The sequence below is a fragment of the Diadema antillarum genome, unplaced genomic scaffold (assembly GCF_040938485.1).
Source record: "Diadema antillarum isolate AM-2024a unplaced genomic scaffold, OU_Dant_1.0 scf00000156, whole genome shotgun sequence".
NCBI classification, from domain to species: Eukaryota; Metazoa; Echinodermata; class Echinoidea; order Diadematoida; family Diadematidae; genus Diadema; species Diadema antillarum.
The window spans coordinates 1,361,873-1,385,615 of record NW_027271045.1 but is presented as its reverse complement, the minus strand read 5'-3'; the positions used below and the strand labels follow the sequence as shown (position 1 = coordinate 1,385,615).

Below are 23,743 nucleotides of genomic sequence, written 5' to 3'. Positions count from 1 at the left end.
TGCATGTACTTGTGCCAATGTTCAGAAAAATAACAAATGCATCTAACAGTGTTTAGTAGATTTTCTTTTTATTTTGTTCATTATCTTGTATGCTGCATATTGCAAATGAATATTTTCATTCTCTCTGAATGGTCTAATATATGAGGTAGAGCTAGGCGTAAAAAGGATCATGAATTCTACCCTGTCATGTAACTTTCTAGAACACATACAAAATGCGATGAGGTTTTCCAAAGAAAAATGAAGAATGCATTTTCAACCCCTCCTGGATCATAAATCCTAAAAGATTGTAGCCAGAATAATTCATAAAATCATCGCAATCCTCCTGGGCACCAACAGTGTAATTTACCCAGCAAGTTGAATAACGCATGTTGCTCTACTTGTGCTGATGTTTAGAAAAAGTAACAAATGCACTTAATATTGTACTGTACAATCTATGTTAATTATCATTTTACAATGTATTTCACAAATGAAAATTTGCATTCTTTCAGAATAGTTCAAAGCACAAAGAAAAGATAGATGTTGAAAGTGTCATGAATTCGACCCTGCTGTGTACTTTTCAGGAGCAAATGTACAACATATCCCCCCAAAATTGGGGAAGAAAAATAGAAAATGCATTTCAACCCCTTTCTTTTTTCTTTTCTTTGTTGTTTAAATTCACAACTAATGTGATTCCTTCTTAATGATGAGCCATGTATACTTGTGTAAATAAAATGCAAAGACTGTTCATAGCTTTGATTGATTGGTATATGACTCCATGTGTATGTTTTTCTTTGTTTTTAGTGAGTATGGTTATTATGAGGAACCAATTATCACAAGGTACAATATCACTGATCCCACAGACCTTCAAGCAACACAGGTCCCACAGACCTTGTTAAAAGGAGTTTCACTGTAGATATATTGATATCCTTGGTATTTGTGAATTAGCAACTGTTGAAGTACATGAGTAGTGAAGTCATCAGGCCAAGTACATGTAATTGATTTTCAAGTACAATGTCTGTCATAAAATTTAACTTGCTACTCTCTGACATTGATCTACATTATTCAGATTTTGCTGGCAACTCATGGACATATACTAGTATATTGTGAGCAATCAGCAATACAATTGAAGGCATCAATTGGACTGCATTATGTATGTGTACATTACAATGTTATCTTCCTTTCCCCAAGCAAGGGCAGGATTCCAGTCCTTTGTACTGTACTTTAATGATGTATTCAGTGTTATGTTATATACCCAGTACATACATGTACAATTCATTACAATCCAGTAGAGCACATACTGTAAAATTTTTTCACTGTAGTTAATATTCTGTTCCTGAGGCGTGGAACATGTCATAGTGCATTTGTTTATCCGCAAACATGTTTGTACCATATGTTTTGTGTTTCTGTTTTAACCATTGATGCTTCTTAAATATACAAGCAGCTAAAAAAACATTAATGCCATTCGAAAGTTGTCATGAACTACCCATGTGACTATTACAAATGGCAGCAAGATCGCCATAACCCTGTACATGTATGTGAAGTGTACTGTACAAATGTACATGCTGACAGTGATGGCTCTTCTAAGTATCATGTGCTTTTACACTTGTACTAAGTATCTGTCTGTAAGAAACAGTTTGATGATGGTATGTTTTGTGAAGTAATGGTTGTACTACAGTGCATACACTGTACGAGGTTTTCATATACACTGTAATATTTTAACTAACGTTTTTTAGGAGCCAGATGTGAAGGAATAGTTCTCTTTTTTCATTGCACAGATTTGTTCTTGCATCATGTATCAGTGAAAAGAACATTCATGTTTTTTGTGAGTATCAATCTTTCTCTTTCTCTCTCTTTTGTTATGTTTTGTATGTTATGGTATTCAAAATTATCAGCAAAAAAACAAAATGTGAGGGCAGTAATACATGTAATTAATTTATGCTTTTATGATATGTTGATACATACTAGAAGGCAAGGGCAAGATCAAATTAGAAAAAAAACAACTTATGTTATACAGTCTGACAAACATTGGCATTTGAAAAAAAAAATGCAGTGTACCAATGCAAGACTTGTTTCAATTTCAATTTCAATTTCAATTTATTTTCGTATTTCTCGATGGAAAATACATGGTATATAAAAAAATATAATACAGAATGTCCAGCTTGGATATATACATGAAGAAATAGGAATACAAAAGTAATACATAACAGTCGATGTGTCATTTTCAATCAAAGTAAAGGATGCGAAGAGAAATACGATGGAACCTACTAAAAAGCAAAGCTTGTTGAGTGTAGGTCCCAACAAAAGCCTAGTGAGGGGAACAGGATGAGGAGCACGGGTACAATTAAGACCAAAAGTAAGGATAAACAAAAGAGAATGACTATTACTCAGGGCTCAGAAGATTCTTCTCACATGTATTTATGTGTGTGATAAAATGAGAACAAGTAACCACATGCTGCACACTATGGCAGTTGCTCTAAAAGCAATTTTGACATGGGAGTGATGATGACGTGAATACTTAAGTACTATATAATTTTAGGGTTTAAACATTCCGGCTTCCATAGACACAGGGAAAGATTTGAAAAATGGAGAACATGAATCAATTGCAATTCCTGTATGTGATATATCAGCCAGCTGCAATGACGCATAAAAGAAAGGAAAGAAAGAAAGGAGGGGAAACTATGCGACACGACCAAGGTCTTACTAGAAGTGGAAGGAAAAACACTGATGGGAAGGAATTTGAGAGAGCATGCAACTAAAATGTATATGCATGAGTCTGTTCACATGGCAACAACCGAGTAGTATAACAGAGCAGCCATCAGCATAATAAAAAGGAATTTTAGTGCACTTGTGTGTTGCAGCTATTCAATACATGCTGTCTGAGTTTACGCTTAAAGGATGATAATGACAAACAGCTTTTAACCTCTGTTGGGAGATCATTCCAATATTTAGGACCTGTATACATAATTGTGTTTTTAGCGAAAACTGTTCGAGTTCGTGGAAGGTGATAAGCGTCACTCTGGCGAGTTGGATAGTGGTGGACAGAATTGTTTCTTATGAACATCTGTAAAAAGACACCAGGAAGATCTTTTGAGGAAAATTTATACATAAAAATACCTAAATTATAACCAAACAAATCTATCAGTTTTAAAATCTTATTTTTCTGAAATAAGGCGTTTGTGTGAGATAAATACCCAGCATGGTTAATAATTCTGATCGCTCGCTTTTGAAGAAGAAAAAGTGAATCCAGTAAGTATTTAGATGCGTTACCCCACGCAAGAATTCCATAATTAAGATATGGGGAAATCATGGTTGAATATACAATCTGCAAGATATGGTTGGGCAAAAAATGTTTCAGTTTGTTTAGGATTCCTGTATTTCGTGACAAAATTTTGCTTAAAAAATTAAAGTGAGTTTTCCAGGAAAGGTCACTATCGATGTAAAGTCCTAAAACCTTTGTACTATCTACTCGGGTTAGGTTAATATCATTAATCTTAACATCATCAGGAATAACTTGCAAGGAATTGCTAAATAACATATAATGTGTTTTATCAACATTTAATGATAACTTGTTAGCGTAAATCCAGGACTGAACAGATTTCAATTCATTATTCATTATACTTATACTGTTTATACTATTATTATACTGTTTGAACACAGTCATTACATTTCTTTGTCAAATCCTAGCTTCAAATTGATGGCCCTGACCTTCTTGGCACTTGATGATCACACCATGATCTTGGCAAAGTCAGTGACCAAACAAGTCTCTAAGTTGTGTACATGTATATTATATATAAATATATATATATGATAATAGTTATGTCACTATAGAAAAATGTGTTAAATGCTAATTCCTTTTTATTAAAAATCAAAATTTCCGGAGGCCTCTGTGTCATGGATGAAAGTGATGAAGCAAATTCCGATTTTGAATAAAAGACAATTGGCATTTAATGCATTTTTCCATTGTGACATTACTACATGTATTACTACGACTGTACTGCCAATTCAAAGATCAAATGAAATGTGTATATATCTACATATACATATATATATGTATATATGTATATATATATATATATATATATATATATATATATATAATATGTACATATATATATATATATATATATATATATATAGATATATTTATATTGGTTATCCATTTTGGACTTCATAAACATTGGTCTCACAGATGACTTGTAATGCAGTAATATTTCATGCATTTACTAAATTACACTCACTTCCAAGAAAAATGTACTGCATGGCAGTAGCAAAGCATTGCAGTCATACAGATCTACGACCTTACAAGAAGGTTCATATAACTAGCTTTCATTGATATATGCCTGTTAAGGTCAGTTTGAACGTACAGAAATGACAGGAATGACATGTGAAATCATGAAACATTAAATTTGACTATGAATACAGTATATAGTACTCTGCTTAATTGGGTACCGCTTAATCGGGCATTCCCAATTACAGTAGCCATGAAACACATGGGCACACAACAGAATTCATTGCAGCATTTGGCTGCATACCATGCATAGGAATTTAGCTACACGTACATGACACATACTAAGAAGCATGCATGTGACTCCATGAGGACTCAGGGCTGTATGCAGATTATTTATGGAGTTATGCTGCAGACACTAATGCTGTTGTGTGACTTTATATGAGCTGTGACTGTAGGTGACATATTGTGCTGTGAGTTTAATATAGAGAGGTTGTAATTAGTTTCTGTGGCATCTGGGATGTGAACCAATCAACATTCTTTCCGGTTAATTGGGTACTCCACTTAATTGGGTAAGAAATGCTCTGCAAGACACTACCCGATTAAGTGGAGAGTACTGTACATTTTCAAAACAAACTGAGATTTTGATACATGATCTATGTCTCTTGCCTCAACTTCTGACACACACAAAAAAGGGGAAAAAAAGGGTGGAAACAGGCCTTCAGCACAATTTCCTGGTGCCACTTCTGGATTTCTTCAGTTAACAAGCAAAAAATACTGTCGCCATTTTCTGCTTTTCATCAGCTGACAAGCAAAAAAAAAAAAAAAAGACAAACAACCAACCAACCAACCAAACAAAAAACCAGCCTTCACCACAGTCTTCTGGCACAACTTCCAAGGGTAATTGGCTGCAAAAAAAAAAAAAAAAAAAAAAAGCTTCCTTGGTCACCACATTTTTGTGGTACCACTTCCAGGGTAAAAAAGTGGGAGCCCAAAGTGGATAGAGCCTATGTATTCCTATGCATGAAAAAAAGTATAAGAGGGGTTAGTCGTTTTGTTGTGTTTTCATGCCAAGCATACCCACCCCCTCAAAAGAAAAAAAAAAAGGATTATGTAAAGTTGATTCATCCCTCAATATATTGTTTAAAATTCTTATAACTGAAAATAGTAAAGAAAAAAATAGGATTATAAAAAATTGATTTATCCTTCATTATATTGTTTAAAATTCTCTTAAATGAAAATTGCACATTCTTAAAATGAACATTTTAAATTTTCATTTGTATTGAAAACAAAATACAAAACTGAAGCTATCACTCTCCCCCATGATAATTATACAGTTGTTGATCTCTAGGCTATAGTCAAATTCTATCAAGGGTATCTTGACTTACACATCCTCCATGGTGGAGACAACTTACCTGAGGTGTCTATTACTGCATCTGCAGAAATTGATTTTACTTCATATTTGATGAATAATGCCTACACTTGTACAGAATAAAAAGATGTCAGGTGAGGAGACCTGAAATGTAGACCTCTATAGTCTAAATACATCTGTAGGAAAATGGATGTCGTTACAGAGGTCGAATGAGGATTAACCATGTTAAAATGACTGATCACTAGGGGGGCTCTGCTGGACCTTGTGCACTTAGCACATACTGTCGGCACTGTTTCAATAGTAGTTTCTCTTCCACAAGTCCTTCATGGTTTTATTTGTACATGGAAAAGGGAAATCATGCTTGTTTCCCTGTATATCGGCGATAGAAGCTAGTCAGAACAAACAGAGCAGTGGAAGCTGCGTAGCAACAATTGACTGGGATTCCCAAACAATTAGTATGTTGATAAAGAAATTTGACATTTGTTATTTCCATCCCAATATCAATGGTATCTTGATTATCAAAATCATGATTAGGATGGAATGTTTGTTGTCATCATGACTGGATATAAGCAAAGGTGTGTTAATTTTTTTTTAAATCACAGTATTAGTAGTAAAGCTTTTTACAGCATTTGCATGTCAAAATTCAATCATACGAAGGAGAATCACATCCACATAAATGTTATACATGTATATTGCCATGAATGTATGCAATCTTAAAAGTATTCTTTGTATATTATGTAGAAAGGTGTTCTGCATAGTAAGTAGCTGAAAGCTATCAGATGTAAGCCATTTTTTGAAAGGCAGATGAAGTTAAGACACTTTGTCAGCTAGATACATTGTAAATATCATGCATTGGCATGATGTGTATACATCAATTATGTTTATTAACCCTTTGAGGACGGGGTGGTTTTGCTAAAACATGCACTTCCTGTACACACCTGCATGAGTATACTCGGAACTCATCTTCAACAGGTTAATTAATGCTAAGTCAGTGTAATCAGGTGAGTAGGCCTATACACATGATTTCTATGCCAATGCCCATGTGCTATATGTAGTACTGACAGCATTTATCCAGGAATTCCGTAAAGGGGAGGTGCCTTCACAAAATTAAGGGGGGAGGGGATGCATACACCCCCAATTTTCTTCTTTTTATTTCTTTTGTTTTAACAAAAAATAAAGAGGGGTGCACACCCCGTGCACCCCCCTCTGGATCCACCACTGTTTATACAAGGAATTCATTTGTATAGTGCGTCCCTTGTTAAAGTAAATCACAATAATGATGTTATGAATGACATGACACAACACAACACAATATGATACAACAGAATTAACACTGGACTGAATTACACTTCACTCACTGCATCCCATTTCACTTTGGATACACATCAGTGTATATGTTTGATTGTGCTTCTTGGATGGACTGTTTCAATAAATCCAGCATTAAACCTGAACAGGCTGGAGTTATAGCAGCAAACAAGTTGGACAGTGTGTTTATTGTAATGTCTCAATGATTGATCATGTTTCAGTGTCCAATACAAGAATGCATTTGCAATTACGATACCCCTTCTCGTAGTTATGCAGTGAAGCTACATTTAGATGCCTTGATATTGTATAATGGCATTTCTTCAGTTATAATATTCTCTGTCCACTTTGGCATAAATTTCATGAGGTTAGTTGTACTTGAATGCATCAAGCTACTCTGGTTAAACAGACATCTAGTCCCAATTTGATACATGTATAAACAAAAATACAGGAATGGAAGTTTGTTAGGAAATTAGTAAAAGACAGTTTATCATTAAACTCAAAGTAAGGCTCTTTCATAATCAAGATTGACGAGCCAGCCACAAGAATCTAAAACTGCAAATTATTGTTGCTCTTTGGTATACTTGTTTTTATGTAATGTTGCAGGGTTTGTGAGACAATATAACTCTAGAGAATCCCTACATGAAGGAAAATAGGTGTCCATGATATATTTGAATAATGTGAGAATCCTTTCCTGCCGGATACAGCTTTGTAAAATACAATTTCAATTTTTGTGAGATGTTTGACCGAGTGTGATGAGGACGGAACTGTTAAAAAGCCTGTCATACATTCTTCAGCTGCAACACTATATTACTTCGACCTTCACATGTTGATGGTTAAAAAAAATCACCCCCCCCCCCCAAAAAAAAAAAAAAAAAAACTTTCCGAATGATGAATGCATGGTGAGGCTTGGAAGAGGATAATGGGGGTGCGACCCTTTCAACAAACTTTCTAAGAACCCCGTCCCACATTTCCTTACAACAACAACAACAACAACAAAGGCCAAATGCGCACACACACAACACACACACACACACACACACACACACAATTGCACAGTACAGCACTGCCGGCCGTTCTCTGCAGTGAACATAACACCCGCGCGTTGTTTCCACGCCGATGAAAACTTTACACCAATGACTGACGAGGATTCCAATGATCGATAAATACAATAAGAATTTCGTCAGAGGCACGATCGATTAATCGAGTGCTCACTACCTTGGACATAAGTTATATCCCCTTGATTATAGCGTATTACCAAATGGTACCAAGACAAAAAGAAGGCCGTAACAATGTATTGTTTGCAAGCAAAAACGACCTACTGATGTGATGAATAACATGTAACAGCAGCATTCGAACCTACGAGGTGGATATTATAATAAAGCAAAAAAAAGGAGGCGCATCTTGCCAAGCGCGTCTTTTTCTCAATTCGATTATCAAAAATATTCCCGATGCCTGGTAAGCGAGGCTAAGCAAGTTGTACGCAAGCGCACTCTAACTCAACCCCGGATGCATTTACGTGATACGTATGGATTACTGAACGTTCAGCGCGCGGTTTCTCCATATGTCAGTGTCGTGGCCATCCGCCGCGAACTATCCGGACCATGATTGTACCAGCAGGCGCGTGTCCGTAATTCGTACGCACGCACCGAATGAGGAGACCCAGCGAAACCGCGCTGTGTGTACCGAATTATCCGCATTGTTTTAAGGCTAAAATTACTATTTCCACGGGCTTTGTCTGCGCACAATTTTCATTAAAATGAGCGATAAAATGATAGATGCGATAGACAATCAAACTATGGAGAGTATTATACTGCAGAGAAATAATAGTCGGCGATCGGATGTTTGGCAGTTCATGGAACACAACGAGGAGTCTCGGTATGTCACTTGCAAATTGTGCGGATTTCGTCTAACCTCCTCGTCACGAAGCGGTACATCTAACTTGAGGAATCATTTAATGAATCGACACTCGGATGTGTATCGCCCCGCTAAAATACCGGATCGTGCCAAACGAAAGTACGAGGGTTGTGATCGCGATGTTGAGGATTCACATCCTGTTGGTCTCGATGACGCATTGGGCGTTGATACCTCTGACGAAAGCGGATGGCAGAGCCAACAAACCTCTCTCCGATCGAGGAGTTGCGTCGGTGACGAGCCTGCTGCTGCTGGTCAACGGCGGAGTGAACAGCACAGCAACGGCAACACGTCGAAGGGGAGCGCGCGACTCATTGGTATCAAGAAAGAGAAGGTTGGAAAAGAACCGAATCAGAATGAAGCGAAGAAGAAAGCTCAGACAAATAAGCTGGCAACCATTTCCAAGGACAAAGGCAATGATAAAACAGCGAAGAGGCACTGGTGCTCTGCTCCACGCTCTCGAGCCATCACCAACCTGATTTTTAGAATGGTCGTGGAGGATTTATTGCCATTGACCGTGACAGAGGGAACAGGATTGCGTGGATTAGTTCATGGTCTGGAGCCAGGATATGACTTCCCTTCCAGGGTAAAACCAATATAGAATTACCACCACCCGTAACCTCCTTGTTGATAGTTATAGTTACCGTAGTTATGGGTAAAGTCGGCCTAGCGGGTAAAGTCGGCCCCCAGGGCGCGCAGTACAACTACCGTAGTTATGGGTAAACTCTGCCTAGCGGGTAAAGTCGGCCGCCAGCGCGCACAGTAAGTACCTATACTGCGCGCGCTGGGGGCCGACTTTACCCATAACTACGGTACCTAAAATACTTGCATCTGAGTCTCCGAAGTCGAATAGATGTTAAAAGACAAGTCCACCTTCATATACATGTGGATTGAGTGAAGGTAACAATATTAGTAGAACACATCAGTGAAAGTTTGGGGAAAATCCGACAATCCGTTCAAAAGTTATGAATCTTTAAAATATTTGTTCAATCACTGCTGGAGGAGAAGACTACTACAGTGTATGATGTCACATGCGTACAACGATATAAGGAGAATAAAAAGAGAATTTAACAAAACTTGACTTTTTGAATGAAGTGCACATTTCTTCGACTTGCTACTGACTTATGATAGGGGTAATATTATTCCCCCTGACTTCTGAAAGAGAGAAGTCGAGTGTTCTTTTATTATGTGAGAAAAGTGAGAATATCTTGAATTTTCTTTATACTTTCTTTATACAGTTGTACTCATATGACATCACAAGCTATAGTAGTCTTCTCATCCAGCCGTGACTGAGCAGAAACTTCAAAAATTCATAACTTTTGAACGGATTGTAAGATTTTCCTCAATCTCTCATTGAAGTGTTCTACTAATATTGCTGCATTCACTCAACCCACATGTCTATGAAGGTGAACTTGTCCTTTAAGTTTGAACACTTTTAGTAGGCCGTATTTACAAGTGTCGGAAAATCTTGATCGTGATCATCTGGTCTGAATGCAGCGACGACACAGCGGCTTTTTCTACATGGTGTCATTGAAATTGAAAAGCTAACGGTTGAAGGACAAGTTCACCTTCAGTTCAGAGACATGTGGATTGAGTGAATGCAACAATATTTATAGAACACATCAGCAATAGTTTGAGGAAAATCGGACAATCCGTTTAAAAGTTATGAATTTTTAAGTTTCTGCTTAGTCACTGCTGGATGAGAAGACTACCACAGCTTGTGATGTCACATGTGTACAATGATATTAAGAAAGTATGAGGAAAATTCAAGATATTTTCACTTTCTCGCATAATAAAAGACCGCTTCAATTCCCTCTTTTAGAAGGCAAGGGGAATAATAATGTAATATTACCCTTAACATACGTCAGTGACAAGTCGAGGAAATGTGCACCGTTTTCAAAAAGTAAAATTTTGTGAAATTCTCTTTATATTTCTCTTATATCGTTGTACCACTGAACTCTATAGTGGAAGGGGCGCTGTGCGCACTTGGCGCGCACTACACACCGAAAAGCAACTACGCTCGTGTTGCACTGTGGGTAAAAGCTTGAAGCCACCGGAAGTGCTGGCCGGTGTTGGCCATTTTGGGACTTTGCTATGGGGCACCAAAGAGGTGCCAAGAATCACATGGCTATTTTGTTACAAAATGAGTAATTTTGTCCACAAAATTGCATTTTGAAATCAGTCATTTCGTTGAAGAAATGTTCATTTTTGTCAAAAAACCAGTTGTTTTGTTAGGACATGTTCATTTTGTCGACTAAAGAGCCATTTCGTAATGAAATAGCCCGTGCAATACTTGGCGCCCCATGATTTACACCAAAGTGACTTTCCATGGAGGAACGTGCCAAAGCGTCTTTGTGCACAACAATAGCGTAGAGTAAAGTGGGCGGGGCCTAAAGGTGGAGTCCTAAAATGGCAGCGCCAACTAAAGCACTTCCGGTGGCTTCGAGCACTGCGCGTAACGTCACTTCCAATATAGAGTTCAGTGCGTTATACGCATGTGACATCATACACTCTAGTAGTCTTCTCATCCAGCAGTGACTGTGCATGCTACCTTAAAAATTCATAACTTTTGAACGGATTGTCCAATTTTCCCCAAACTTTCACTAATGTGCTCTACAAATACTGCATTCACTCACTCCACATGTACAAGTATATGAAGGTGGACTTGTTTGTTTGTTTTTCCTCTTTTCCATTAGCAGTTGTAACGTTAGCTTCAAAGTGGTTGAACGTGTGCGCGAGTACGTGTTGCCACTTATATCTTTCCCTGATCCTTTCTGTTCTATCTTTGCTTTCATTTTCAGGAAGAATCTGTAGGCCTATAGTAGGCTATAAATTTTGCTTTCCTTTTCATCAATTATTTCATTGTGGTTTTCCTCTTGCAGAGACTCCAACCCCAAGCACCTTCTGATCTGGAGATTCTCCCACCTGAAACCCCTAGCAAACGGGAGACTCGAACTTGATGTGTGCGAAGCGCGAAATTTCTTGTGGCGGGGTCCAGCTCTACGGTTCTAGATGCTATTTCATGTTATCTAAGGCTTATTTTTCAACATACGATGACCCTAAGTACGAAATCATTTCAAGCGGGAGAAATTGAATCTCAAGCGGGAGAACAGGAGATTTTGCAAAAATGGGCTTTCGGCGGGAGAGTTGGAGTCTTCTGCTCTTGTCTAACTTTCTCAATTTCCTATGTAACTGTACTTTCTGCCTAATTGTTCTTTGTTTCCTTCATGGGTTATTTTCCCTCCAACTACAAAGGGTTTTTCCTTTCTAAATTCTATTCTCTCCAATACCTTTTTCTTATGTGCAGTTCTAATGAATCCTTTTCTTCATTTCCTTTTCAACCTGTATAATTCCTTCCTAATCTTTGCCTTTAATAATCCAGTTTTGATTCATCTCTTCTTCTAAGTAGACCCTATGTTTTTCAGTTTTCAATCTTCATTTTTTCTCTTTGCTTTCTTCTTTTCTTTTCAAACATACATGCAGGTATCCATCTCTCCCTTGCTTTCCTGTAATAATATAATGCAAGTTTCTCTTCTTTCTTTCCTTTCATTATCTGTTAGTAAACTATTTTCTAAACCTTTTGTTTCATTTTTCCAGGTTTTGTTAATATCTTTTCTTTCATTTCCTTTTCCTAGCCTAAAGGCTTTAGGCCTAGACCCTCTATATTCTTTCAGCCTTGTCGTATAACCACATTTTTCACAATCTTCTTTCATGCACACACATACACGTACACACACGCGCATACACACACACAAAACACGAACAATCTCAATCCTCACTCAGTTGCTCCCATGACTCGGTACAAGCTGAGAGAAAGGCAGAAAAAGTATTATCTTTTTAAAGATACCATAGAATAACTTGCTCTTATCGCTGTGAGATAGCTACAGTCAGGTCAAGTGCAGTGCTTGCAGCTATGAACATGTTTTGTAACCCGTGCCGCGCTGTCTGCTCGCAATGCAGTTAAATCGCAGAGCAAACTACATTGTAGTTGCGATCGACATATTCCAACAAGTGTATGAAGTGTCAAATGGTGAAAAATTCCTTTTTTACTGGACTTGAATCTTACTCAGATGCAAATATTCGAGGCTGTTGGGTATTTAGACTAGAGTGAGTTCGCGCATGTTTGGAAATCATTTGACAAACAGGTGCGAAAGTACACTAGTGTCTAGAGATGGTAGAGTTCTAAAAGATTTAACATCGGCACCCTGTGTATGTGGTTGTTACTAGTGTTGGTGTATAGTGTAGAATGAAAAGCAGGGGCGGATCCAGGAATTCCGTAAAGAGGGGGGGGGGTTTACAATATTAAAGGGAGGTGCACGCACTCCTCCCCTCATTTTTTTCTTTTTATTTCTTTTGTTTCAACAAAAAATAAAGGGGGGGGGGGGGGGCGTGCGCCGGTTGCGGTCCTCCCTGCATTCGCCCCTGAAAAGTTACACCATACACTCTGAAAATAATAAAAACAAGACAAAAGACAAACTCGTAAACAAACAAACAAAAACTAAACTAGACATGGTTCCATTACACATCCTCTTTTGCGAACATGACACATGACTGAAATTCACAGATATTACCTGTCTATAGTACATGTATAAACTGAGGGCAGGGTGCCGATCTCAAGGTACCCTTTCAGAACTGCGCAAATAACAATGCATTGGACGCACTATAGTAGCAGCGTTTTTTTCACTGTGGGGATTCAAAATCAGCAGGGTGGCCATGGGATTCAAAACTGCAGTTTTTACGCCGTATTTGAGGCGAAACTTAAGCCCTTTTTAGCTCACCTGAGCCAAAGGCTCAAGTGAGCTATTGCGATCGCTCTTCGTCCGGCGTCCGTCGTGCGTCGTGCGTCGTCCGGCGTGCGTAAACTTTTTACATTTTCATCTTCTTCTTGAGAACCCCATGACCGATTTTCACCAAACTTGGCAGGTAGCATCCCTAGGGGGATAGGATCTCAATTTGTTCAAATGGGCACCATGGCCCACCTGGGGGGCCCCAGGGGGCCCAAACACCCTAAAATTAAGGAATCTTTAAAAATCTTCTTCTCTAGAACCAGAAGTGATAGGGCTTAATTGATACTATGAGTAAGTACATTGATGACTGCAGTTTCAAGTTTGTTCATGGGGGAATCAGGGGTGCCCCCCTTGGGACCCAGGGGAGGGGGGTGGGGAGGGGTCCTAATGGGGCCTAAATTGTACATTTTCATCTTCACTTTGAGATCGCCTTGTCTGATTTTCACCAAACTTGGTAGGTAGCATCCCCAGGGGGATAGGATCTCAATTTGTTCAAATGGGCACCATTGCCCACCTGGGGGGTCCCTAGGGGGCCAAAACCCCCTAAAATTAAGGAACCTTTAAAAATCTTCTCTAGAACCAGAAGTGATAGGGCTTAGATGATACTATGAGTAAGTACATTGATGACTGTAGTTTCAAGTTTGTTCATGGGGGAATCAGGGGTGCCCCCCTTGGGACCCAGGGGAGGGGGTGGGGAGGGGTCCTAATGGGGCCTAAATTGTACATTTTCATCTTCACTTTGAGATCGCCATGTCTGATTTTCACCAAACGTGGTAGGTAGCATCCCTAGGGGGATAGGATCTCAATTTGTTCAAATGGGCACCATTGCCCACCTGGGGGGTCCCTAGGGGGCCAAACCCCCTAAAATTAAGGAACCTTTAAAAATCTTCTCTAGAACCAGAAGTGATAGGGCTTAGATGATACTATGAGTTAGTACATTGATGACTGTAGTTTCAAGTTTGTTCATGGGGTTGGCAGATTCATCCCCCCCCCCCCCCCATGCCCTTAGGACCCAGGAGAGGGCTGGGGAGAAGTCCGACACTTGTAATGAGCCTGAATTGTACATGTTCATCTTCTTCTTGAAAACCTCAAGATGAATTTTGACCAAACTTAGCAGGTAGCATCCCTAGGGGGATAGAATCTCAATTCCTTCAAATGGGCACCATGTCCCTCTTGGGGGCCCCTAGGGGGCCCACCCCCCCCCACATTAAGGAATATTTAAAATCTTCTGCTCTAGAACCAGAAATGATAAAGCAAAGTTAATACCATGAGTTTGTACATTGATGACTTTAGTTCCAAGTTTGTTAATTGCAGATTCAGATCCAGGACTGCCTGCCCCTCCCCCCCCCCCCCCCCCCCCCCGAGTTGAGGGGGGGGGGGATCCATATGCAGACCTAAAATTTCCAATGTTCTCAGGTAAGAGTGTGCAAGAATGCATGGAAGGTGGAATTGCGATACTCAGGTGAGCGCGTGACCCGCGGGTCTCTTGTTACACTTGTGTTTCTTAGCCCCGTACTTTCTCTGACCCAGGACTATCGTTAGTCCCGTACCAATTTTTTCAGCTTTTTACACTCGCCAATAAATCCTGTACTAAGCTCTTGTCCTGGGATAAGGAGAAAACTGACCTTTTTACGTTCGTATTTCTTAGTCCCGTACTTTCCAAACCACATGCATATTCATGATTACGCTGTGCACTGTACAAGTACACGCACACACAGGCAGCACTTGATTACCTCGTTTCTGATTGGTCAGTGGGGGTTCGGACTTCTTCTCCCCGTCGCTTAGCCCCGGATTATTTTATCGTTTTGTTTACACTCACTTGCTTGGCACCAAAATTGCGATGCTAACCCTGCTTTTTTGCAGGGCCAGATAGTACGGGATTATCGGTGGGGCTAGCCCACTTTGGCAAAAACAAGTGTAAACAGAAAGTGGGCTAAGGAAAGTCCGGTACCAACAATGGGGCTAAGACTAAGCAAAAATTTGCAAGTGTAAAAAGCTCTTTAGGTGATGTCATATACTTTCGGAACAAACGAGCTAGAGGTCCTTAGGGTGGTGTTTTAACTAAGTAGTACCCTCAGAATAGCCACAGGTAGCTAAAAGGCCATGGAATGGTATGGCAAGATTGATGGGGTGGGGGGGGGGGGGGGGGAGTAGATCTAATGACAATCCAAGCAAGTAAAGTTGGAAGTGATCAAATTCTGGTGAATAACGCAAGGTGCCAGGGTGTAATGAAAATGCTACAACTATCTATGAGCCATGAAGATACACATTGTTTGTACACTAGACTGGTCTGCTAGTAAGTACATTTTAGCTTATTTCCAGTCAATAGTGGAAATCTCAACCCAAGTGGAAAGTATTCATCAGTGTTGACTTTCATTGTCTTTGCTCAATGTGCACATTTGTACAACTCCCTCTTCTCAAACCTCTCATTTGTGATCACAGTGTACGCTACCTGCACAATTTGAAACTGAAGTTAGCTCCAACCTCTGTATCTAATAGTTGGGCGACATGCCTACATTGTATCTTTCATATAATGTAACCAGTTCCATAAAGCCAGAAATTTCTCCATGCATGAAACTTTCATGAATTTTGCAAGATTCCTGAAAGTACATTTTAATGTAAAGTGCATGCAGAAGATTTTGTCTATCCCAGCTATACACCACATTGTACCATGGCATGCAATAAAAGTGCCAGTTGGTAATTACGAATTTTCAAAAATGTCATGCCAGGTACAGGCCATTGGCTCCAGTTCATGAAAGTTTCATGCCACAAATGTTCCTGGCTTTTAATAGAGTAACTAAAAATCAATATAAAGTTTTACACTTCAATCCAGAGTTCAGATGTGTGTGTGTGTGGTGTGTGTGTGTGTGCGTGTGACTACCTTTGTCTGTCTGTGTCTGGGTGTGTCAATGTGTGCTTGGAATTGCATTTCTTAACCATCTTCATTCAACATGTCATAATCATTTGTGTATTGATATTTAACTTCTATTAGATAGCTAACTTCAGTTTCAAGTTCTGCGGGCAGGCACGAGTGTACACTACAGTACAATCATGAATTAGAGGCGTACGAAAGGGGTGATTGTTTATGCCAAATTTTTGCCAACTAAATCACAATGTTTCACAGTACATTGAAAGCGCCACAGCTGTAACTGTGTCATAAAATTTACATCACAACAAAACTTTCAGTTTTCTCTAAAACTTTGCCGTACTGCATTTCTATTACACCAGGTACAAGTTTCTTTTTTAAGTCACATACATTGTAGCTTTGAAAACAAAATGTTTCCAAAAGCTGTCATGCATTGTGGTCGCAGAATAATGTGGTGGCACACAAAGATATAAACCAGAAATGCTCTTAGGTATTGTAGTAAGTGAAATGTACAGTAAGTACATTCGTATGAGTACATGTACATTCCAGTTTGTTTCTGCCAGATTGAGGGTTACCTCCTTAGGGTCAGTACCAAATTTGGTGCCAGTTTTCACATTTTGATCTTTATGAAAACATATGGTACCATCAAATTTTCTTCAAATTTAGCAAACATTATTGCCAGTGTGATAGAATATTTTGCACTACATCACAAAAAACTACCAAAAAGTTGCCAAACATGGAGTTTTAGTTAAGAGTAGATTCTGAAAGCCCTGAGCAGACTGTGGATGATGATCTATAATTAAATACAAATGGACTTTCATTGCCTATCTATGCAAAGGAAAGAAAATGCACATTCTGGAAATGTGTTTGCTGAGAAAAGAGGCATTGAAGTTTGGGGTATTTGAGTGCTTTTAAAACCTCACTGTGCTGTGCTATGTGCAATGAATGGGACAAAAAACAGGATGTAAGACTCTGTCGCAAACTTTCTCCACTCATTGAAAGCACATTTTATTAATGACCAATATCAACTCTAAATGCAGTAGCACCATCCTTTCAAAAATGAGGAGTGTGTAAAGGGTTTTTAAGAAATGAAAGGGGGCCTCTAAGACATCACTAATCACACTATTTTAAAAACGAAAAGATGTTCTGGAAAAGTGCAAAAAAACATAATTTCCATTCATTTTATGATCCTAAACTTCAGATATAAATGTATAGAAGAATTACTCTGTCAGAAAATATAGAAATGTGAAGATTGACTATGTTGACCCACTTCACTTACCAGCAATGTTTGCGGTCATATTTTTGTGAATTTCATGATACCCAATATTTGTGATAGTGGCAATTCATGAAAATTTCAGGCTACAAAAAAGACTATTGGCTCCACTTTGATAAAAATTTAATGCCACCAAAATATCTTGCTTTACTATTTTGATTCCTCACGTAAAACTATAGTAGGGAGTGCAACCATTTTGTTGGTTTTGTGATGCCCAGTCACTTGAAAATTGTAGAAATAGACATGATGCCCTCCTGGAGGACCATCAAGTTTGCTACATCATGTATGTTCTTAATGATAATGATAAGTCTGCCAGAATGCATGGAAAGTGAACTTGTGATATTCAGGCAAGTGCTTGACTGACTGGTCTCTTGTTTTCATTGTAAACAATAGGAAGAACTTGAGGATCGTCTGTCTGAGAAGCTGAAAGAAGGACGACAAAAACTTGGTGAACAGATTTCAACTGATGAGCAGAGAATTGGTTTAACTTGCACTCTATGGTCTGATTATCAAAGCAAGAACTACATCACTCTAACAGCACACATCATCACAAGTGAATGGAAGAGCAAGATGTGGACTGTGGGAACAATCCAAGTGAGTATACAGGGAATAGAAGAATATCATGAAATCTAATCTGTTACCACTTAATAGAAAAATCAGTCATGTGATGGAACTAATGTGATGATCCAATGAATTTGAATTTTCAATTGTCAATCTGGGAAGTAGAGTTTCGTTGTTAAGATGACACATGTCACAACATAGCTTTGTTTGAACACAACATGTAATGTAGGGTTTTAGGAAACACAAAACTCAAGCCAAATAGCAATGGACCAAACAACACATTTAAAAACAAACATTTAACTTGTACAGCTGTGTGTACACAAATTTAGTATGTGAGAAGTTTAAGAGGATACTCGGTCATAATCAATTTAAACAATTCAGTCGACTACAATACAACCTTACATTTTAATATACACTGTACTTTAATATTTGACAGTTCTGAATGTGTTGAAAATTCCATGTGATCTACATGTATAAAGCCTACTTTCTCATAAAGTACAATGTGAAATAAAATATCATTATCATTAACATTATTGTGTAGATTTTGATGTATTTATGTTTGATTACTTGCATTTGTTGGTTGACTCTCACTTTCATTTTGTTGCCTCCTCTTGGTACACCTCTTTAGGGCTTGCCATTTGCTCAGTCCCCCCCCCCCCTTACTGTTGCTATTTCACTCTTTTTTCTTTCTTTATCTCTCTGTTTTTCCTTATCTTGTTTGATGTTGCCTCCCTATTCATCCTTTTCCTTCAATGGTTGCCCCCTTGGTCCTTAGGATCATTACTGACCCTCCTCTGCCTTTTGTCTGTCCACCCTCCTGCTCTAATTCCCCCTCCTTTTACCTGTTGGGCTCCTTGCCCATGACCTCCTACCCTCTCCTTTTGTTTTCTTTGTTCTGTGTCCCTAGCCTGTCCCTGACTGTTCTTGTTGTGTGAAGTCCTTATTGATTATGTGATTGCTTTCACTGCCTGTTTGCCATTTTGCCTCTGATGAAGATTCTGCTAGGATCAAAATCTCAGGACCCTTTTGACTCCATTTTACTCCATTGGCTCGCCACTATTGGATAAGCAGTTTTCAGCAGCTTTTTTTGCTGCAAATAAAAATCAAAACGGGTAACTGCAGAAGAAAGATGGCAAGGTTTATTCACATATGCAAGAAATGACCCCAAATATACCATCATGTATTGTATTAAGTCATGTATAGTACTTCAATACATGTAGGGTTGATGTAAACTAGAGAAGTGGTGCAAGTCTTAAAGTTAACCCTTTCACTTTTATTTTCCTTCATTCAGGTATTTGAGAATGCCACTGATCAGGATGTAGCCCAACAGATCCAAAATCTGTGCCAAGAGTGCAACATTCCCATTGACAGTGTTGCTGGTATAGTGTTTGGTACCGATGGCAAGCAGTCCATTCCTGACATCTCAGAAAGGCTGAAGATTCTGAAGTCTATCTGCTCCTTTCTAAATTGGGAGTGCAGACCCTGTGCAGGGGAAATGCTCGAAATATCTGTACAAAATGCTCTGAGTATCCAACCTGTTGCAGAACTTATTCAGGCAACAGGACGTCTGATCATCCACTTGACAATCAACAAGGATCTGAATGACAACCTTTGCAAGGTGCTGAAGAGGTTCAAGCAGTCAGCAACACTGAGCATGTATAATTGCACCAATGGCTGGCTCTCAGTATGTGACATGTTTGTCAAGATTTCAGAGATGCACAAGGCAATCATGGAGGTTCTTGATGAAAAAAATGAACATAATCTAACCGATGGCCAGTGGCAGTTACTGCCCGAGTTGGTAGAAGCTTTGCAAAGTATCAAAGCAGCTGTTGCTGTCATGAGTGACTCGAGGAACAAATCTGGATCATGTTGGTTGCCAGTGATGCAGGGTGTTCTCCAGCACATTCAGTCCAGCGATGGCAAGGAGATATCTGAAGAAGCCAAGGCCTTCCGTGATGCTCTGAAAAGGGAACTCAACATTCGCTGCGAACTAGATGAGATTCTTCCCAGCTCCCTTACGATGCAAGCATCTGTCATTGATCCACGCTTTCACCACCTTCGTTTCCTCTCAGATGAGGACCGCACCCCAGTCATTGACGAACTCAAGAAACGGCTTGTTGGAATGCCCACAGAAGAGCAGAAGGGTAATGATTCTAATGCCCAGGAGGAATCTCCATTCTTCAAGCTCCTTGGAGAGGATGAATTCAACAAGAAGATGGTCAAGCCAGAAGATGAAATTGATCTCTTTCGGCTCGAGCGTCCAGTTTCTCGCGAAACAGATCCCCTTAACTGGTGGCGGCTTAATGAGAAACGATTTCCTGGTCTTGCAAGGCTTGCTAGGGCAATCCTGTGTGTGCCAGCTGCAGCCTCGCCAATCAATAAGACTTCAGAGAAAGTGGCCAGTTTGGAGAATCGCAGACGCCTAGAAGCTGCTCATGTGGATGCTCAACTCTTCCTCCACACAAACTTGGAACTTTTTTTGTAAAGGCAATGTTTTTTCCGATTGTCAAAACGGTTTAAGTTGTCAGGATATCTGTGCTCAGATGTAGCTCACACACTGTTGCTGCAATATTTTGTGGTGAATCATCACCCATGAGCAGCAAGAGCAGGGTTTTCAGATTTTTGTACAAATTAAGTACTTTCTTGACTCTGAAACATGTGCTTGAAGACTAGTTCTCAGCTCTAAATAAACATCATCCATTACAACTTCAATGTAACTCTGAAAGTCCATTATCAATTACTGTGATATCTAACAGATGGGCAAAGATTACACTGAAAATAATCATCCCAGACAGCTGTTGAAAACTTACCAACATTTCAATTTCCTGAAAAGGTGTTTTTTTTTTTTTTTTTTTTTAAATGAAAGGATGCAGTTTACTGTGAATTCAATTTCTTCTTAATTCTGTAAAATCAGATTAGAGCAAAGGAGAACAAAAGAGGGCCTAAAAATCTAAGGGCTAATTCAGCATTAGATACAGGGGAAACTCGGTATAACGAACACTGCTATAACGAGATATCGGTTATAACGAGGAAATTTTCCCGGTCCCAAATTTCCTTCCACACAAGTCTATGTAAAATGTTACTCTTATAGCGAGATCGGCTATAACGAAATAACTGCTATAACGAGATAAATTTTGTGACTTCCAAACAAAGAAAAACATAGTCAATCAAACCTGCTATAGCGAGGTAAAGCAAAATGCCTTCGGTAAAGCTTTACTTCACCGGTGCTATCATCTTCCGAGATTGTAAAGCTTGATGCGCCAAAAACTGTCTTCTACACACATGATCATTTTCTTCAGTGCACTCCAGCTAGCACTGCATGTTGTACGTGTAAGTGTGTGTGTGCGAGCACACTGATACATGCAGAAAATGTGGTGGGACGGCCATGTGTATACATGACATCATCATGACGTTTAGCAGGTGTGAGGCAATTTGATGCTGTGATTGGCCTTCTACGTAGGGAATTCCCCATCTTCACACACACCGTACACGCAGTCATAATGTACATACAGAATATGTCACGTACACACACAGCATTGTGCAGACCATATTCAAGCTTTCCACACAACACACACCCATACGATAACCACACACCAATCCACAGACGATCTTGATACAATCGCAAGCTATATAAATTTACAAATTCAAACATCTACAATAAATAAGAAACACATTCTTGATATTGGATTTCCTTGGCGAAAAACATCTTCTTATACCCATAAAGGTGAGTAATTCCCTCACACACAATATAAAGTTATCAGTATTGATTGAAATATGATGGGTAGTCCCACATGTGCAAATTAATGTCTTTATGTTATGCCTTCTTTTATGCCTACTGATATAACGAGATATCGGCTATAACGAGGAAAATGACTCGGTCCCGACCATCTCGTTATATCGAGTTTCCACTGTATATGGATTTATAATCTGTTAATGGCAGAAATTGATTAACAAACTTGCTAATGGGTTGGAGTCACCTGCACCAGCAGTGTATGTAACCCGACATGTGTGTGTTTATGTAGCAACCTGTGGACACATGTTAAAACAAAACTTTGTTACATAAGAAGAAAAAAATCTTGTGGACCGAGTATCATTTTAATAAGGTTTGTCTGTACAAGGCTCTTAAAGTAGAAAGACGACATGAATGATAATCATTGGTCAGTTGCCAAGCAAAATTAGGTCCTTTGATACTACAGGCTGATTGAGTTGGCTGAATTTCTCTGTTCTATCCAAAACTTCAGTCCACTTTATCATTACATATCTTTTATGCCAATACAATACAGAGGTGGACTCTCATTATGACAAAGTTCTCTTGACCAACAGCTTTCTTTTGTTATATCAAATTTCGTTATAACCAAACAAAGAATAAAAAACAGAGAGTGCACAATGTTGCGGCCTGAGTTTTTACTTCATTGTAACTGGAATATTTTTATTTTACCATGTTCGTTACAATGGGAGTGCACGGTACATTCAAATTTTCAAATGTTCAATATAGTTTTGATAATTTGTGATATTGTAATTTTGATGCTAAGACCTGGTTTTTACATAGGATAGCATAAAATGTCTGATTTCATTAGTAAACTCTACTAGAGTTTTTGGATGTTTGTCATCATTGGTGCATGAATTGCATAATCATCAAAAGAATGAAAGTGCTGATGCTACATCTTCCCGCAGACAACGGCAGTTCTGTTTCAGGCCACTTGTGGACAGTATAGGATGGACATGAAACAATGCGATGGGACGGGATGGGTAAACTTGACAGGCCGTTATTACCCTGTAGGCCATGTCAGACTTTTAAACTGTCAGAAAATTTGCCAAAGCAGTCACAGTGCTGATGAGAAACCTAGGAGGCCGTAATAAAACGGGGTGAATGCAGGAAAGCGTGACAGCTCATAATTGGACATCACAAAAATTTGAGGCATTCTGTAGTGGGCCACAATGAGCAATATGTGCAGTCTAGCCTAACCAGATGCTGTGAGAATGTGAACTCAGAACTGAAATGCTCTTTTGAGCAACAACTGGATTGAATAAAGACTAGATTACAAAGGGTGGGGGGGGGGGATGATATCTTTCCTACAGTACCCACAGCATAGTACATTTCAGGCAAACAGGGCTGCCATGGCCGCTGGGAACATGGTGTAAATGTAGCATTAGAGAACAGATGGATCTTCTGTCCACAAAATACAACTCGTTCTTTTCAAAACACAGAATTACATCAAAATTTAACAAAATATATTACATTGTATAGCTCCTTGGCATCACAGGCACTCCATGCTGTAGATTATGGCATACATTACTATTACCCTGCTCATTTGGGGGACTTCATACATGTACAGTAGTTCTCAATCATGTTTTGTTTGCACATTTCATTTGTACCTATTAAGTGATGTACACTACATGTATTTAGCTTGAATATCTTAGGATGTCAAGTCTGACAACTGGTCCCCACAGTCGGTCTGCAGGA

The 23,743-nt window shown here is 39.0% G+C and overlaps 1 protein-coding gene and 1 pseudogene across 1 annotated transcript; one reads left to right on the top strand and one right to left on the bottom strand.

The window, feature by feature from the left end:
* LOC139722052 (NEDD8 ultimate buster 1-like) overlaps positions 1 to 23,743 on the bottom strand; it is an 83,368-nt pseudogene that overhangs the window by 34,341 nt on the left and 25,284 nt on the right.
* LOC139722050 (E3 SUMO-protein ligase ZBED1-like) lies at positions 8,546 to 21,212 on the top strand. The gene is made up of 3 exons (XM_071633368.1): positions 8,546 to 9,378; positions 18,112 to 18,312; positions 19,571 to 21,212. The coding sequence occupies exons 1-3, from the start codon at positions 8,638 to 8,640 to the stop codon at positions 20,762 to 20,764; spliced, it is 2,136 nt and encodes a 711-aa protein (XP_071489469.1). The 5' UTR covers positions 8,546 to 8,637; the 3' UTR covers positions 20,765 to 21,212.

Bases quoted from the DNA above. Each gene is read 5' to 3' on its own strand.
- LOC139722050 (XM_071633368.1), top strand. From the start codon at position 8,638: ATGAGCGATAAAATGATAGATGCGATAGACAATCAAACTATGGAGAGT. The intron at 9,379-18,111 runs GTAAAACCAATA...TGTAAACAATAG, and splicing joins GATATGACTTCCCTTCCAGG to GAAGAACTTGAGGATCGTCT. The intron at 18,313-19,570 runs GTGAGTATACAG...TCCTTCATTCAG, and splicing joins GGACTGTGGGAACAATCCAA to GTATTTGAGAATGCCACTGA.